The following is an 18,242-nucleotide window of genomic DNA, read 5'->3' as shown; positions in this document are numbered from 1 at the left end:
TATTCAATAGGTTTTTATTTTATAACAACACTCATGCTGTATAAATGTAAAGTTACTCTTCTTTGGAAAGAATATGACTTATTATATTTGATATTACCCTGTAACTTAGTCTATGTATGGGACCTGTTATCAAGAATTCTTGGGACCTAGGGATTTCTGGATAAAGGGTCTTTCCTCAGTTTGCTCAACTTATAAATCATTTAAACATTAAATAAACCCAATAGGCTGGTTTTGCTTCCAATAAGGATTAATTATTACTGATGGGCGAATTTATTTGGCAGCAATGGATTCACTGCAAATTTCCAAATTGTACTGCCCACGAAAGTTTTCGCGAAACCACGGAAAAAATTAGCCGCAACAAAAAAATTGTTGCACATTAAAATGTCGCGTGCATAAAAATTGAGGCACGTCAAAATTATTCGGACGCCCATTGACTTTAATGCATTTGGACAAAATAGTCTAATCTAATATAAAAATTCTTGTTTGCAACGAATGCATTTCATAGTTTTTCGCCATTTTGAGAGTTTTTCTGCACAGCGAAACAGGACAGATTCGCCCATCACTATTAATTATATCTTAGTTGGGATCAAGTAGAAGGTACTGTTTTATTATTACAAAGTTTTCGGGTAACGGATACCATACATTTTAAAAATAATAATAGAGGGAATTTCTGTAGCCCTATAAGTCTGCCTATTAAATGAAACAATCGTGGGAGAAGGAGGGAGGTATAGATATGTACCTTGCCTTTACTTATGCACAGAACTGCACCTTATGTTCTTAAGTCCCTCTAGTCTGCTTATAATACAGGGAAAATTCTAATTTTAGAACAGACGCTCATCACAAAAGGAGACTTCCAGTTGCACGATGGGCAACTCTCTCCTGATCAATGTGGAGTATACAACTAAGGGAGCTGTATTCAGGACCGTCAATTTCTAGGTCTCAGGAGCCTTCAGCCAGCCATAAGGCCCAACCCCAGTAGAGACGTTGGGTCAATGAATACTAAAGAATCACTAACGGCCTTGTCATTGTGGAAAGTCATCCTTGGAGAGGCAGACTCAAGACCAATGAGCTGGGACGGCTGACATCTATTCTATTAGTGCAGTAGTCAATACAGTTGAGGGACTCAAGTGAAAAACTGTAAATAGGTACTCGCATTAGATTGGGCTGGCATAGGCAAATTACTCTTTGCCCCTTCCATAAACATCTTAAGAAATGGACGGTAGATCAGAAAGCTCACACGTACACATGCCCGCCGAACTGATACTGGAATGTTTCAGCCATGAGATGTGGCTCTGAAGCAAGAGGAACAGCATTTGGCTGCACTCGATCTCATATCCCAATGGGTTGAGAAACAGCATCTTCCATGAATGAGTTACCATACTCAGACAATTTAGACTGGAGTAGCCACTGGCAATATTGCCTTTCTCTAATCTCAATCAGTCTCTCCCCCAGAGAGCTTCTCCTTTGTGGTTGATTGACAAGTGTGAAACAGTTGCAAATGGGACTAAACATTGCTGGCTTTGGGGTATTGTATATAAGTCAAAGTTCTGCTCATGAATATAAATGTTTATCAGGGCTCCCTGTGATGCAATTGATAGCATACAGAATCCATCTGCTAATCTTCAGAGCCCTGCTCCTCCTCGCTACATTTCTTCACTTGTGTCTCCATATGTTCCCCGTCGTCTCCTGCTTTTCTCCTCAGCATCTACTTATATCTGTCATCTTAGACCTTTCATCTTACTTCTCATTAACTATTGAATAACGTCCCCAAATCCCTCTATAATGAACTCTCCTACTACCTCTTGAGATGTTACGATTTGGACCACTAGAAAGGTAGCTGGTCAAGTCTTGGCACTCAAGGACCCCAACCTTTGTGCATAGCAGCCCATTTATTTATTTATGTTCTCCACCCACTTGCTTTCAAGCTGGTTTGTTACCTGTGAAGAAGACATCGCTATGTGATGGAACTTTCCACGGCCTCCCTGTGGAATTGCTCTCACAAAGAAGAACTTTTTGCCATCCCTTGAGAAGACTGGCTCTTCATTCTAGAGAATCACAGAGAGAACATTATTGATAGTATTTTGAAGGGTCCATTCTCTTGTTAAGTGGTTCCCAAAAATGTGTCTTATTCCCCCTCCCACCTGGTCATTGAAATCAAGAAAGGGCCCAGCCTAAAGTCAACCAAGGTGACACATTGGAGGAGAAGGCTAAATTATGGTTTAGAATATTCATGAAACTATAGCAAGATGAGTGTTATGGTTCTGCTTTAGAACCCTTGTTTTGAGCAATAGGGTCCTAACCAAATTTTGCCCCCCCCCCTACACAACATTTAACCTTCTTCTCTAGAACATAAAGACCAACCACAGCATTTACTACATTTTTTTAAAAAAAATTCACTTTACTTTCTCACCGACTGAACATGAAACCCAAGTGAAAGCTTCAGAAAAAGTATTGAAATGATATTTTCTTACCTGCCGGTGCAACCAGGCCTCACTTTCATCCTCATGTTTCTGGAAATAAAATTGAATATCATTGTTTTACCTTATGCACATGGTAGACAGGGAGCAAAATCAGTGTTCTGCAGCATTTTATACAGGTATGGGACCTGGGGTTTTCTGGATAAGGGGTCTTTCTGTAATTTTGATCTCCATACTTTAAGTCTAATATAAAAATCATGTAAACATTAGGGGGTTATTTATCTCAATATTTTCTAAGTCTGAATTTATCTCAATATTTTCTGCTACAAACTCCGGTCAAATCCGCTCAGGTTTTTTAAGCTTATTTATTATCACATTTTCCCAAAAATTTGCTTTGCTGGAAAAAAATCAGATTTTCGTGGTTTTTTTTAGGATTTTGCACCTGAAAACTCAGATTTTTGCCCGCAAAATTCGGGGTATTGCACGAAACCCAGCGCACATCAAAAAATCAATGGGACTTCTCCAATTGACTTATATGCAACCTCAACAGTTCTGAGATGCCGGATTTTCTGATTCGGACTTTCCGATCCCCAGGAGTTTAATACATTCCGAAAAATTCTTGATTTTTTATAAAAAAAAAAATCACTAATTTTTAGTGATTTTTGCATTCAGAGTTTAGTAACTAGCCCCCTAAATAAGCCCACTAGGATTGTTTTGCTTCTAATAAGGATTATTTACTGTATATATTAGTTGGGATCAAGTACAAGCTACTGTTTTATTATTACAGAGAAAAAGGAAATCGTTTTTAAAAATGTGGATTATTTGGATAAAATGGAGTCTATGGGAGACGGGCATTCCATAATTTGGAGCTTTCTGGATTATGGGTTTCTGGAAAATGGATTTTATACCTGTAGTACATACTGTCTATGGTACAGAGCTGAAAAACACATATACTGATTACTGATGATATTGTACTTAAAGGGGATGTAAACCACAAAAAAATATTTTTTTTCTAAATGAAAAAAAATAAATTTTAAGCAACTACCCAATATATAGATCATTACACAATTTCATGGATTTAAATCTATTTTAAATAGAGTTGCAATTGAATGCAATAGCTGTCCCTTTCTGCTCTCTCTTCTGCTCCTTATGACTATTACTATTGAAACAATGTAAACAAACATAATATAAACCTTGGCGTAGATTTACATAGGGTCGAATATCGAGGGTTAATTAACCCTTGATATTCGACTGCTGAATGTAAATCCTTCGACTTCGAATATCGAAGTCGAAGGATTTACCGCAAATAGTTTGATCGAACAAAATCCTTTGAATCGTTTGATATAAAAGGGTTTTAATCCATCGATCGAACGATTTTTCTTTGACCAAAAAAACATTAGAAAGCCTATGGGGACCTTCCCCATAGGCTAACATTGCACTTCGGTAGGTTTTAGGTGGCGAAGTCGGGGGTCGAAGTTTTTTTTTTAAAGAGATAGTACTTCGACTATCGAATGGTCGAATAGTCGAACAATTTTTAGTTTGAATCGTTCGATTCAAAGTCAAAGTTGTAGTTGAAGGTCGAAGAAGCCAATTTGATGGTCGAAGTAGCCAAAAAAAACATTCTAAATTTGAAGTATTTTTTATTCTATTCCTTCACTCGAGCTAAGTAAATGGGCCCCCTTGTGTTATATAAAGCATTATCACTCCAAACAGAAGTGTGCAGTATCTTTTTATTCTGTATATATTTAGGTGCTTGAGCGCCCTCTTCTGTTTAGACTGACAGAATAGGTTTCAATGGGAAGACTAAAAATATGAAAAAATATAATGGGAACGTCAGGGTCTACAATGTTTAATACACATTGCCTTGTGCCCAGAAGGTTGCAGAACTGCACTACTTTTAGAAAGAAGAGACCTGTGTTTGCCCCATGAGTACATTGCTGCTAGTGATCGTGCTAGCGAGCGACTTTTCTGACGCGCGTTAAAATTTTTCACAAATTTTAGCCGAAATTCGCCAGCAAATTTTCTCTGGAGTTTTGCGAATTTATTCGCCTGTGTGAAAATGTGTAAATTCGCCGCGAATTCGCGCCTGACAAATTGATACGCCCATCACTATTTGCTACTGCTGCTGTTCATATATCAACCTCAATAAGTCTGACTGCACAGCGAGTGTGGGAGCTGCTAAGCCAGTGTTGCATGTGATCTAAGGGGCAGATTTATCAAGGGTCGAATTTCGAAGTGGAAAATACTTCGAAATTCGACCATCGAATAGAATCATCCGTCATTCGAAGTCGGAGGATTTTATTCATCGCACGATTGTATTCCGATCGTAGTCCGATCGTACAATCGTACTTCGAATTGTACGATTCGAACGATTTTATCGTAAGATCGTACAATTTTCCTTTGCTACCCAAAAACTTTGAAATATGCTCTGGCAGGTCCACATAGGCTAACACAGCACTTCGGCAGGTTTAAGTTGGCGAAGTATTGAAGTCGAAGTTTTTTTTAAAGAGACAGTACTTCGATTATCCTATTCGATGGTCGAAGTATCCAAAAAATTATTTTGAATTTCGCATTTTTTAACTTCGAAAATTCCCTCAAATTCACTTCGACCCTTAGTAAATCTGTTGCATGTGAATTATGTGTTTAGTAGTGTTAAAAACCTAAAGGTGTTGAAAATTAAAAAGGGGTATATTGAGGAATTGCACTTGGGAGACTGTAAGTAGCCAGTGTAAATATGAGTGCAAGTGGGTTTTCCTGTATACATGTCACATGTATGTAGTGTGAGAGCAGCAGTTCCATGCAGTATTTACATGTGAGAGATGCAACTGTGAAGATGTTGAATTGTCTACCTGAATCAGTGGTACAGGCCGATACATTAGATAGCTTTAAGAAGGGGTTGGATGGTGTTTAGCAAGTGAGGGAATACAGGGATATGGGAGATAGCTCATAGTACAAGTTGATCTAGGTCTAGTCCAAGCCGGACAGGTTCCAAAGGCAATTTGGCTGGCCACTGTGGCCCCTCCTGGGCACATGTGCAAATGCACATGCCCAAATGTGCAGGCCCCCCAATGTTACGATGCTTGGTTGGTGGGAGCACTCTTAGAAGACTGCGCCAAGAAGTGCCGGCAGGGGAAGAAGGGTCCAAACCAGGGGAAGGCAAAAGAAGAGGTACATGCTTAGCACCCCCACTTTATTGTGCCCTAGGCATGTGCCTCTTCTGCCTTCCCCTATTTCCAGCCCTGATCCAGGGACTAGTCCGATTGCCATCTTGGAGTCAGGAAGGAATTTGTTCCCCCCCCTGAGACAAATTGGAGAGGCTTCAAATGTTTTTTTTTCTTTAACTTAAGACTTAAAAGGTTGAACTTGATGGATGTGTGTCTTTTTTTCAACCTAATTTACTATGTTACTATGTTATATAATACTACAGCTCCTCTGCTAGATTTATTCTATGAGCGTTTCTTCCATTGTAGGGTACAAAGGGATTCTATGTTTTGGAACAAAGTGGTTATAAGAAAGCAGCTGGAGCCCAGTTGGTGTTGGTGCAAGAAGACGTAACGCCATTAATGCAGCACAGGATCCCTCTGATCCCCTCTGATCCCCTCTGATCGTCTCTGATCCCCTCTGCCTGAGCACAGAAGCTGATTTGGGGAGCAGACTTGGCAGCCACCATGTTTAGCAATTAGTGTTAAGTGAAACAGGCCCCATTTCGCTTCTCTGAAAAATTCACAAAACTCTGCAAATGTTTGTGAAACGAGTCATTTGAGTCAATTGGCATTTTCCAATTTTCAAGTGTTGGGAGGTATGCGGTGGGGCCTGGTGCTGTTGAGCCCCCATGGAACGGCAAAAGGAAACTACAGCGGCATTAATCATTGTTGGGCAACGGTGGTGAAGGGGGGTGACAGGTAGGTGCGCTGGAGGTGGGCCCTTTCCTCAGATTTTCTAGAGGGCCCCGGCCAACCCAATTTGACTCTGACTGGAATCGATGTGATTTTGGCTCCCAATGTACATGCTTTGGAGAGACTGCCGGAGAGACAGGGGCTGGAAGTGATACAAGCCAAACATGGAGGTTCTGCCCCTCTGCACTTTTGAGTGGTACAGTATTATTCACTTTTTTCTCCTTTGATAATTTCCTATGGGTGCAAAATTCACAAAGGAAATGATTCTTATAATGTATGTACCATTTTGGCACAGCTTATTTCTATAAACTCATGTACATATATTCTGTACATACACATACCCCTAGTCATGGAATAAATGGCCTTTAAGCCCCAGTCCTGCCCCCTTCTATCTCATACACATTTAATACCACCCCTACTCCTTGAAACTGCATCTACTTGCAACTGCATATTGTCATATGTGAGATATATATATATATATATACAGATTTTTAGTCTTTCAGACTCTTGCATTATTGATTGCTTGATTGCTGGAAGGTGAATGCTACAACAGATGGCAGACCACGTGTTTGAGATCCCGGCTCTGGAATACACATTAATGAGCTATTCTTACATTCACCTCATTTACATGCAAATGGTGCAAGGACTTGCTGATGGTGCATTCTCCCCGGCAGGCGTGCGAGTACAGTATACGGAGAGATTTCCCTGACACTTGCTAACGGGGATACTGTATCCTATAGCGAGCAGTAAAAAAACTGCTTTGTCATGAAGTCAGATGGAAACAAGTTTGCAGGTGTCTTAAATATTGGTTTATTGATGTATAAATGAGTTTAGTAGTAAAAACTGTTATAGGTATATCTACAGAGTGGGGGTGGGTTGTTTCATTAGCTTTATGCTATACTAAGGAGCATCTCTATTGAAAGGAACTCAAACTGGGATAAAATGCCCCCCCCCCGTAAGAATAAGTGACAGTTGCACTAATATCCCTAGCAACCAATTAGCAAGTACATGCTGTAGTATTTATTTATTTATTGGTTGCTATAGGTAACTAGACCTGAAACAGATTGATATGTTCTGTTCTTTACATTTCACATGCTGTGTATCTTGTATGGACATAATTTTTTGGATATATCTGCCCATTTATGCCTAGCCAGTGGGTGGGTATACCCAAAAATTAAGTATGTCCAATTAGAATCCAAGATCCTGGTGTTGGGAAAATGTGTGGCCCCAAATGTTTACATTTTACCCATAGATTTCTTGGTTGAAGGGTGACCTGGCTCCTCAGTTTTGGTCAAAACCACAAGCTCTTAAAAATAACATGGTTCATGGACCTGCTTTAAGGAAGGGTTGTGGCCAAGAAGTGCCTTACCTTGGTGCAGATCCCTGTCGTAGCATCACAAAGGGTCAGGATGGAAATATTCTGCTCCCTGTTTAACCAGTTTACCGCCACTTTGGTACTTGTTGCCCATTTCACCATGGTTAAGTAGTGTTCTCTATTAAACAGAAAAATGGATTGGAGTTAACACTGGCTATGCACCTCTTCCTGACAAGTTCTGGCTTGTGCCTGTTTCTGTTTCCATCTTGCCTGCTGCTTGACCTGACCAATGAATATTCCCAATGTTTCCCTCTTGGCTTATCTTATTCACCAAGAGACCTCAGCCTAGATACAGCTAACATAGATTTATTCTTAGTGCTTCTCTTGGTCATTACGGCTTCTGGCTAGACTTGGAGTTATGTTAGGCCTAGGGAGGGTGTTGACCCCATGCTTAAATCTTGGTAAAACCCAAGTAGCTACAAAAAAAGGCCAAATGTGGCTGCTATAAGTGAATTAGACTCCAACTGAAAGGTATCTGCCAAGTGATGAAACAATTTAACTATTCTTATTCTGAGTGACCAAAGTTCAACTTGGGCTTTTTAGGTTTCTCCCTGTGTACTCCCATAAGCCCTATTATTGGTGACACCAAGTAAATATGATTAAATCAAGCTTGTATAAGTGGATCAAATATTTAATGCACAAGTCAAGTGTGTTACATAGTTAAACATAGTTACATAGTTAAATTGGGTTGAAAAGAGACAAAGTCCATCAAGTTCAACCCCTCCAAATGAAAACCCAGCATCCATACATACACCCCTCCCTACTTTCAAATAAATTCTATATACCCATATCTATACTAACTATAGAGCTTGCTTTAGTAGCCAGAGAATGACACTGCCCAGAATTAGACAACGTGTTGATTCAATTTTTGGCTTTGGGTGAGATTATCAGTCTGACCTATTGTCCTCTTGGATACAGGTATCACCAGTGGTTTTTTTAAGGTCCTTGAACAGAAGATAAGAGCAGGTGTGGTCAACCTGCTGACAACCAGTACCAATCAGTTGGATATTATCCACCCACACTGACAGCCAATGAAGCCTAATAGGATTGATCCTCTATGGCCCAAACAAGTGGAGCTACACAGATGTAAGATGGTGATCAGACACTAAGGCTGCAATAGGTAACCCAACCAAGTCTATGTATGTGTGCCCACCTACATTTGCTCCAATAATCTATAGTAGTTTCACAATGGAAAGGTCCCCTCGAGCCAACAGAGAGTGATTAATTGACTTAAAATATTTACAGTGTAATCAATATCACCCAAAGAATGACTTATTGAATTGCTAAATATATGTATTGTAGCCGGATGATTGGTTGGGGGGGGCGGTTGGAAAGAGAATCAGATGGAAACATTTTATTGCAAATTATTAATTTTACTGTATTCATAAATCAACTGCAAGTGCTAAATACAGATCCGTTGCATCTCATGCAGCATCTGTAGATAGTGCTACCAGGAATAAAACCATAGACTCTAACAAGAGTCTGAAGAGCTGATCTACAAAATGAAACAAGGGCTGCTCAGTCGACAATTTCAAAGCTACTGGCAATTTCTGTGCTCAGTGTTTTCATCTTGTAAAAACCGTAAATCTATTAATCTTTCTCTTTCCTTGTTTGAGCTAGTAGCAAGGGTCACACAAGCAACTTTAGCTACCCAATGTGATCTTCCTAAATGTCTTTTCAACCATTGAGAACTCAGCTATGCTAACAGTTATAGAAAGGCAGTGGGCCTGCTGTATGCTGTATGCAGACTGACTTAACTTTGGGAAGTCACTTGTGAACTTGAATTCAACTCTCTGTCAATGACAAAAATCCAACCTCTCAAACAGTTCATTAATCGGCTGTAAGATGCTGATGGATTATGTTGGTAAAGCGGTCTCTGCATGGTCCAAGCAGAAGCACCAATGGCAAACTAAACACAACTGTTTCTGGGGTCTCGGATGACACTCATTGGCAGTTCTCTCTTTGTAAGGGGTATGGAGGTAAATTAAGTAAGCTTGAGTGACTTTCTCTTGCTTGATTCTTTATTTTAAAAGGTTCCTCTAGGTGCAGCAAGCCCTAAATGTCACAGCTAAAGTTGCATCAGCCTCTACTTGTGTTTATTTCCTGACTCAAAAGGCCACCCAAAATAACCAGTGAGAGACTTAACTTTATTTAGCATGGGAAAGCGTAATTGTATTCTAAGATCAGCTAACAATAATTTCAGCAGAATCCACACGGTACAAAATAATTAGGTCAGTTTTCCATCCTCGGCTTAAATACATATAATAATGTAAGAGTGTACAATATACAAAGAACCTTTTTCTTAGCTGAAAATTTCATATAAATCATTTTATATTGTGTGGCATATCTCAGAAATCTGCACAGAAATTGCCATTGCCAATAATTTTAGCTACGTGTGACCACTAGGGGCAACAGATGCGGTCATTTATAATATGGAATGCAGGGTGCAAAGTGCCATCATGTTTCAGCACGTCCAGCCTTAATGAATTGTCATGGGTCTCTAATCTCTGTTTCGCAGCTCAGAGTCCTGCACCCAGTGCGAGGTACATAGCCAGACTCCAGAAAGCAGTGCTCTGTGCATAAATATTAAGGGTCACCCCTTAGTGTCTTGCATTATGCTCTTTATCCCAAAAAGTGAATCCCATGCTTTGAATAGGTCTTTGTATAAATAAAGGGTAAGAACTCTTCATGTGTTTTTATCACTGACCATTGGTGTCCTCTTGGTTACCTTTGAGACAATCGATTGTTCCTTGGGTCTTGAACATTAGAAGTAAAAGCCCTTAGGCAATTCATGGCTATCTTTAGAGAAGCAGTGTATGACTGTCACCTGAACCTTAAAGTTGGCATTCTATACCCATTGAGTATAAATGCAGTACTGGACCTACAGGGAAGGGTTCATGGTAAGAAACACTAATTGCCCCACCCCCACATGCAAACTGGCCTCCATCCAGACTCCTGTGAACCCCCCAAGTGACTCATGTGCCAGGGCCCCCCACAGCTAGACATCATTTAGCGGGGAGATTCTAGGGAAATGCTCATCGACATGTGCCTTTCTGTCTAACCCTAGTTCTGTCCCTGTATAAATGAAAACCTAAACCTACAAATGCCAGTTCAACCGGCGAAATCCTTATGGACTTATATTTAGTGATATTCCTAACTAAGCAATAAAAATAGAAACGTCCTCATCTTCGTCCTCATCTTGTGCCATTAGGATACCAAGCAAATAAAGACATTTGATTTTAGTGCTGCTGATAACCAACCTTGCCCCTTTCTACAAATCAGGGATTTCATCTCCTGCAGAAACCACCTAATAACATTTGGCAACCCAACATATATTTGACAGGGACACATTATTATTTCATCCAACACGTTTCATGTTCCGGCCTTTGATCTAAGTAGGAAAATAAATGAAAGCAACATATTCTTTATGAAGTGCCCGGCCTTCAGTCTACTGTACCTCATTCTTTGATCATCGGGCGGCGTCATTTCCACATGGTGAAGAGGTCCGTTCAAGTTAACGACGTGCAGGGCGACGACAGGGTTTTCACAACCAGCCTGTAAATATAAAATCCCACGTTTGTCCATTAGTGTTTAACCTCTAGAACTAACTAGGGTCACCATGTTAATGTAGTTATGTATAAAATTCATTAACGGTATCGGGATGCACGGAAAACTATCCTGCAGGGCGGGTTTAGGGGTTAGAGACCTACAGCAGTCACCAGCATCATAGAGGTCTCTTGGGGAAATGTATATTAAATAATGCAAAATAATAACTTATCAGACCACATTTGAAATGATGAGAAGACTTATCTACCAGCTGAAATTTATATCTTCCCAGAAATGTCAATAATTAATTAATAATTTGTTTAGATCTGGAATGTGGGGGGCCTTCTATTAATTATGCTTTCCATGCAGATAGTTCAGGGTGAGTACACCTGCACCCCTCCCATACTTTGGGGAGTTTATATGGCTTTATAACTGGAATTCTTACTTCATAATATGACATCAGGCAAAAGTAGGAAGAGCTTCACCAAACTGTCCAGATTAAAAACATGGTAATGACTATCAAGCTACATGTGATGCAACTTCATCATAGTAGCATTGGAGCTGTTGAGCCGCTACAGGTATGGGATCCATTATCCAGGAATCCCTCATAAAGAAAGCTCTGAATTAGGGAAAGGCCGTCTTCAATAGACTCCATTTTATCCAAATAATTTTAAATTATGATTTAAAATCATTTTTCTCTGTAATAATAAAACAGTGGCTTGTACTTGATCCAAAATAAACTATAATTAATCATTATTGGAGACAAAACCAGCCTATTATTCAGACACCCAGACACCCAGCGTCAAAACTTTGTGAATTTTTTGGCAAAGTGAAACAGGACAAATTCACCCATTACTAGTTGCTATGGGTTACTGCCCAGGTGAACATTTGCCCATTGTTTATTAATGAGCCCCCAGAACAGGGGTGGTGCTGGCGTTTATCAGTCATTCAGTATTATAGCTAGTGATAGGCGAATTTGCGCCTCGTTTTTGATGCCGGCGTCCGTTTTTGATGCAGGCGTCTGTTTTTTTGACGCCGGCATCCGCTTTTGACGCCGATGGCTGAATTACCGCGGGCGTTTCACAAATTTATTTGCTGGTGGCGAATAGCGCAAATTCGCCGCAAATTCACGTCTGGCAAATAAATTCGCCCATCACTAATTATAGCTTTGAAGACACATACCCTTCAATAATCTGAGGCTTAAAATGTGATGACGTGTAGGAGTGGCCTCCAATCTAAGAGCTTTCCACATGGGATAAGGCTTAAACCTTACAAGGTGGACACAAGTGCTGTTCCCAATAATGTGTCTTCATATTTGTAGGCCCCACACACACACACACACACGGCATCATAATAAATACAAACAGTACACGGTGCCAAAGAAGAAGCAATCAAACCTCCACATGGCTATAACGATAATCAACTAAAGTGTTTCTAATTAAGCTCATGTAGGCTCTTTAGATCTCTAACATGCTAATGACATTGCGTTCCTCATTAGCTTAATGTAAGAACTCTACTTTATCTCATTGCTAAACAATATACAACCAAGAAGTGTATGTCATTAATGTAACATAGGGATGCAACACTGTTAACATGAGATTAGGACCGGGAAGGAGTATATTTTATGATAATGAGGCTGCGGAACCTCGATTATATCACAGTAGGAAAGGCATAGGGTATTTAATTATGTAATTATCCCCTCAAGTGATATTTAAGAATTTAAGAATTCCCTGCTACCTTGCCTTTAACCAACACTGTGCTCTATATATTGATGGCGGAATATATAGGGCCTATAGGGATCAATGAAATAGTCTGGTGGTTGACCACAAGAGGTCTGGTTTAATGACAATATTTGTACCTTGGACAGAAGGAGCTTGTTGTTATTGGCAAGAGTTCCATTGTCTAGAAGAATGCCTGGTGTCCCAGAGGACCAAGTCACCTACAGTGTTTTCAGCCTAGGTCTTCTGGACCACCAGGCATTCTTCTAGTTTCAGTTCATCCATTCTGAATGAATTTAATTGATGATGTAATATATGTCCTGTTAAGCTAGGGGTCCCCAACATTTTTAAGCGAGCAAGACAAGCATGACATTTTTTCCTGGGTGGTGCCAAATAAAGGCTATTGGCGATTGGCTATTGGTAGCCCCTATGTGGACTGGAAGCCTACAAGAGACTCTGTTTGGCAGTACATCTGTTTTTTATGCAAATAAAACTTGCCTCCAAGCCTTTAATTAAAAAATAAGCATCTGCTTTAAAGATGCTGTAAGCAATACCCGGCCTAGGGGGTCATGAGACACTGGTTGGGGATCACCAGGGGGACTGGGCCAGCCCAGACCTGCATTTGTTTTCAGTCTGCACTGCCCCCTGAGGGTTATGATTGAGACTGGGAGTCTGTAGGGGGGTTGCTGCATAGGCGGGGGGCCCAAAGGGGGAGTTGGGGCCCCTATGGTGGAAGCCCCAGTGGGCCTCTGACAAGCCAGTCCGACTCTGGGGATCACTGTGATCACTGCCCTTAAAGGCCTGGATCTGGAGTGACCTGGCTGAGTAACAAGGGATATGTAATAAAAGCTGTAAAGCTTGTACTAGGGCTAGTAACTAATGAGATGTTTTAACAGATGAGCGTGAATTATCTGCAGCCCACTGGTTGGCTGTTAACTCTATCATCAAGGTACTTGTTATTCTATATCACCAAATCATCTAATATCAGGATGTATTTCTTATTTTTGCTTAAGTCCAGGAGCTCTGCTCGTACTGATGAAGATGATGGAGGTAGAAACACGTATGTCTGTTACCTTAGGGTAATGGTAGGTCTTCACTGTAGGGTAGAGGGATCCAGTGTATAATGGAATCTCCATAGTGGGCACTTTGGTATCATTGATCGTGGAGTATGCGAGCCTGGCGCCATCTGGAGACCACCAATGAGCAATGTGAGTCTTTAGGACTTCCTCTGAAAAGAGAAACATCATAATCTGTATTATTGTGGAGGAATGTGCATCTCATCTAGAGGCAGCCAACCTGGGAAAGTCCAGCTGTTGTGGAATTACAACATGATTTATGGGGTGCTTGGTGCTGTGGTCAGGGACAATCTTGTAAAGATGATGTATACTGTAAACATCCCTCAACTGTCATAAAGATGTATACTGTAAAAAGCCATTCTGCCCTTCCTTCTAAATTGCCCTGGTTGTAGTTCAGTAACAGCTGGAGGTTGGACAATCCTTATACATTCAAGTATTATTCAGTAATGATATAGTACTGACACTCAGGATCCATCCCAGTAGAAACTAGGGGGCCATTGATGACCACAACAGCAGTAAGCAAAGCACAATTTCGGACAATAAGGAAGGAGCTCCTTTCGAACCAAGTACCTTTACTGAATGAGATATGACACAACTGAGTGAATGCTCATAGCAAAAATAACTAATAATTTACAGCACTGCAGGATAAAGAAGCCTCAGTGCAACAAAGCAGATAGAAGCTACAAAAAAAGATTTGTTCCCATGTTATCAGTAGTTTTTTTATTTGATGTAAAAATCATAAGATGTGCCACAAGGTGGTGCTAATAAACCAGTTTTAAGTTTTCCACTTCCAGAAACATTTCAAGAGTAAAATGTGAAATATTCAGTATGCGAGTCGTGTACATATAAACACAACTGGTGATTTTAGTGGCATGATGTTATATATAAATATTCATATTAATGTCAAGTTCATTTAACATCAAAAAAACCTTTATCACCCTTTATAGGTCCCTATCACATTGGCAGGGACATTTTAATTAGGAGCCAATGAACCTGCCTGTTTGTATTTGGGGTGTGGGAGGGAACTGGAGTACCCGGAGGGAACAAGCATTGTGTATGGGTGAGTTACATACACAACACCTGTTGGTAGTAGTGATGGGCGAATTTATTCGTCAGTCATGGATTCGCGGTGAATTTTCTCGTTTCGCCACCCTCAAATAAATTCGCAAAACTGCAGCATTGACTTTAATGCATTTGAACAAAATAGTCGCGCACATAAAAATTGTTTTGACGTCCATTGACTTCAATGCGTTTTGCAAATTTTTTGCAGTTTCGCAAATTTTTTTGCCGTTTCGCGAATTTGTCTGCGAATCGGAACGGGACAGATTCGCCCATCGCTAGTTGGTAGCAAATCAGACCTAGGACCCCAGAGCTGCAAATCTTTATTGTCAGGGATAGGACTGTGCTGGGAGAGTGGGTGGTGCAGTTTGGGGTGAGGAGGACATCTGCAGAGTCCCTGTAACCTATATATCACTTTACTTGCCCTTTTATTCCAGGGTTCCCTCTTCTCACTGTACATTAGTGATGGGCGAATAAATTCGCCAGACACGAATTCACCACAAATTTCTGTGTTTTGCCGCAAGCGAATTAATTCACGAAATGACAGCGACAATTCGCCGGTAAAAAATCTGCAGCGCATAAAAATTGACGCATGTCAAAATTAATTGTACGCCCATTGACTTTAATGCATTTGGACCAAATATTCACGCATTATTAAAATTGACGCTCACAGTATCACAGCCAGGTTTCAAGTGTTACGACATATTTCAAATTCAGGCAGAATTGGAGACAGAATAATAAAATGTGCAGCTACGATTTGAAACTTTAACACCAAAAGGTGATTCAAAATATTAATTTTGTTATTTGGCACTAATTTTATTTTTTTTATTTTTGTTTTCAGTGTCCACTTCAGCTGAACCCTCAAAAAAAACATCTTTGGAATCTTGATAAAACTAGCGATGGATTTAATGATATGTAACTTGAGTATTATATGTGGTTGTGTATTTGCTTCTGGAACCTAATATGTATGACCAGTAGATGGCAGTAGCATATTTCTGCACAAAATGAAGTGACGGGCATCAGTAAAATGCTTTGCCAGGTCATTAAAGGGCCAATGTGATCTGAAAACGAAAAGCAACGAGGTTTCTGTCCACAAGAGCTTACCGTGGATATAATGAGGGACAAGCAATAAGAATGTAATGGAATGAGAAGATTCATAATGGATACAGAAGTGAGGAGACATTAAGTTGCCAGTACTAAATTAGATTATAGACGGGTCAGGTAGGGTCACCAAGATAAGAAGTTTCTTTTGTGCATTGCAAGAGTTTTTTTTGCAAGGAAAATGGTTGGAATGAAGAGGTAAGTAGTTAGACTGTACTGTAGAAGTTTGAGGGGTTTGTTTTGAAGGAACTTCTGGGCAGGGAAATGTCTGCTGTTGGGTTATGATGAATTCCATAGGAAGACAAGTAAGTCTAGATGCGAGGGGGGAGGTTATGGGATAGAAGTTAAAGTTTCAGTTTGGAGATTTTCTGGACATAAAGTTAAGAATAGATGTAAGGTGGGACTTGGTTAGAATTAGAAGTATAAGTATAAGGGACAACTGAAGGACTGTTCTGCAGGGGAGAAGGCAATCTGTTAGAAACCCACTGTGAATATAATCATTAACCTTGGACCCTGGGCCTGCACTTCACTTTACTAGAAGACACATCGCAGTGTTTACAGAATCCAGGTTTGGGATTGGGCCGAATCCCAGCACTTTTAACTTTTTTGGCAAAATCCTTAGCATTCAACAAATCCAAATCAGAACCCTTTATGGGTCATTTACAAAATGGAAGAAAGGGAACAAAGTTCAAAGTCGGCCATATATTTGCACTTCCAGCCCAAATGCATGTGGCCACCCCATGAATACAGCTCTACCTGCGTTCCTCAGTGCTGTATTCATGACAGATGGGAGAGGGAAAGCATGTAGGTGTTGCCCATTCCCTAACTTGTATATCAGGGGTTCCTGCCCAAGTTCTTCATAAATTACCCCTTAGAAATCACGTGATACTCTGACACAAATGAAAAAAAAACATTTTTAATTCCCAGATGATGCAATTTATTCATTTTGTTCAGAATTAAATGTACAAATTAAATTTTTTGATTCATTTCTGTATTTGGCTGAATCTTTGGTAGGGGGTATTATGACCGATCCGAAAATACTGGATTCGGTGCATCCCTTATCCAAATTCAATCTATGTCTAAACCGGCTGTTAGAAATGGAATATATCACAATGGTACACGTGTCAGCTTCACTTTATCTTCATGTAACAGCAACCAGAACACCCAGTGAAGCAATTACTGGTGCCACAGCCATCAGTCACTGGGAATTCTGCGAGCGGCTCAGGAAAGGTTAAGTAACCCAAGAGACCGCTCTCCATTTGCTGCATTCATGTTGCTGTTGTGTTTAATATCCTGTCACGCTGTTTTATGATGAAGAGAACTGCCTTGAAATGACGATCACTAGAGCAGCACTCAAGGGATGTTGCCGTCGCTGCCATTTTAGCTTGACATTAAGGGATTAGAAGCTTTCAATACAAAACACTTGTTTTTTATTTTATGTGGCTTAAAGAGTTCAATGCAGCCTTGGTTGCCCTTGGAAATTATTTTTTCTAAAGCAATATTCTTTTCCAATGCAGTTTTCCATTTTCTGATATTAAACAGATGCACAATTAGAGGAACATTGTCCCTGTTGAAAGATCTGGGCCTTTCTGCTGTAGTCTTGGCCCCTTACACCTAGTGTAGTTTCAAAACCTAGTGTAACAGGTGGATGGGTCAGGGTCTTCCTAAACCTTTTCCTTGGGTTCTTATCCACTGATTTCGGTATCTGGGCAAGGGGTCCAACTCCCAGCAACTCCCGGTAGGTACGATATAATTAGACTCTTTATCCTCAGGTAGGTCCCCTGCTTATGGTATGGAGGAAGGGATCACCAATTGGTATAAGCACACAGTATTCAATCTTAATCAAATAAACTTTGGGCACCAGTGGTTCTTTAAAACAGCAGAACATGTATTGAACTGATAGTAGACTTCTAAATAGTCAGTCACAGATTCAAGATGTATTCTCAGATGGTACACTTCAGGAAGCAAGTAGTGGCAGCAGGTCATTTACACACAATTTTATTACTCACTGATACTTTGACACCTTTCCTGCCTTTGGTGCACAATCCCCATTG

At 40.3% G+C, this 18,242-nt stretch overlaps 1 protein-coding gene across 4 annotated transcripts in view; it reads right to left on the bottom strand.

Moving 5' to 3' along the window:
* LOC108718466 (dipeptidyl aminopeptidase-like protein 6) overlaps positions 1-18,242 on the bottom strand; it is an 883,060-nt gene that overhangs the window by 40,892 nt on the left and 823,926 nt on the right. For all 4 annotated transcript variants that reach the window (XM_041565794.1, XM_041565795.1, XM_041565793.1 and 1 more), the window contains exons 9-13: positions 14,026-14,180; positions 11,146-11,243; positions 7,683-7,806; positions 2,472-2,510; positions 1,938-2,045 (exon numbers count right to left, since the gene is read on the bottom strand). In XM_041565794.1, coding sequence (XP_041421728.1) covers positions 1,938-2,045; positions 2,472-2,510; positions 7,683-7,806; positions 11,146-11,243; positions 14,026-14,180 — 524 coding nt within the window. The remainder of the gene's footprint in view (positions 1-1,937; positions 2,046-2,471; positions 2,511-7,682; positions 7,807-11,145; positions 11,244-14,025; positions 14,181-18,242) is intronic.

The sequence above is a fragment of the Xenopus laevis genome, chromosome 6L (assembly GCF_017654675.1).
Source record: "Xenopus laevis strain J_2021 chromosome 6L, Xenopus_laevis_v10.1, whole genome shotgun sequence".
NCBI lineage: Eukaryota > Metazoa > Chordata > Amphibia > Anura > Pipidae > Xenopus > Xenopus laevis.
This window is presented reverse-complemented; position numbering and strand designations above follow the sequence as displayed.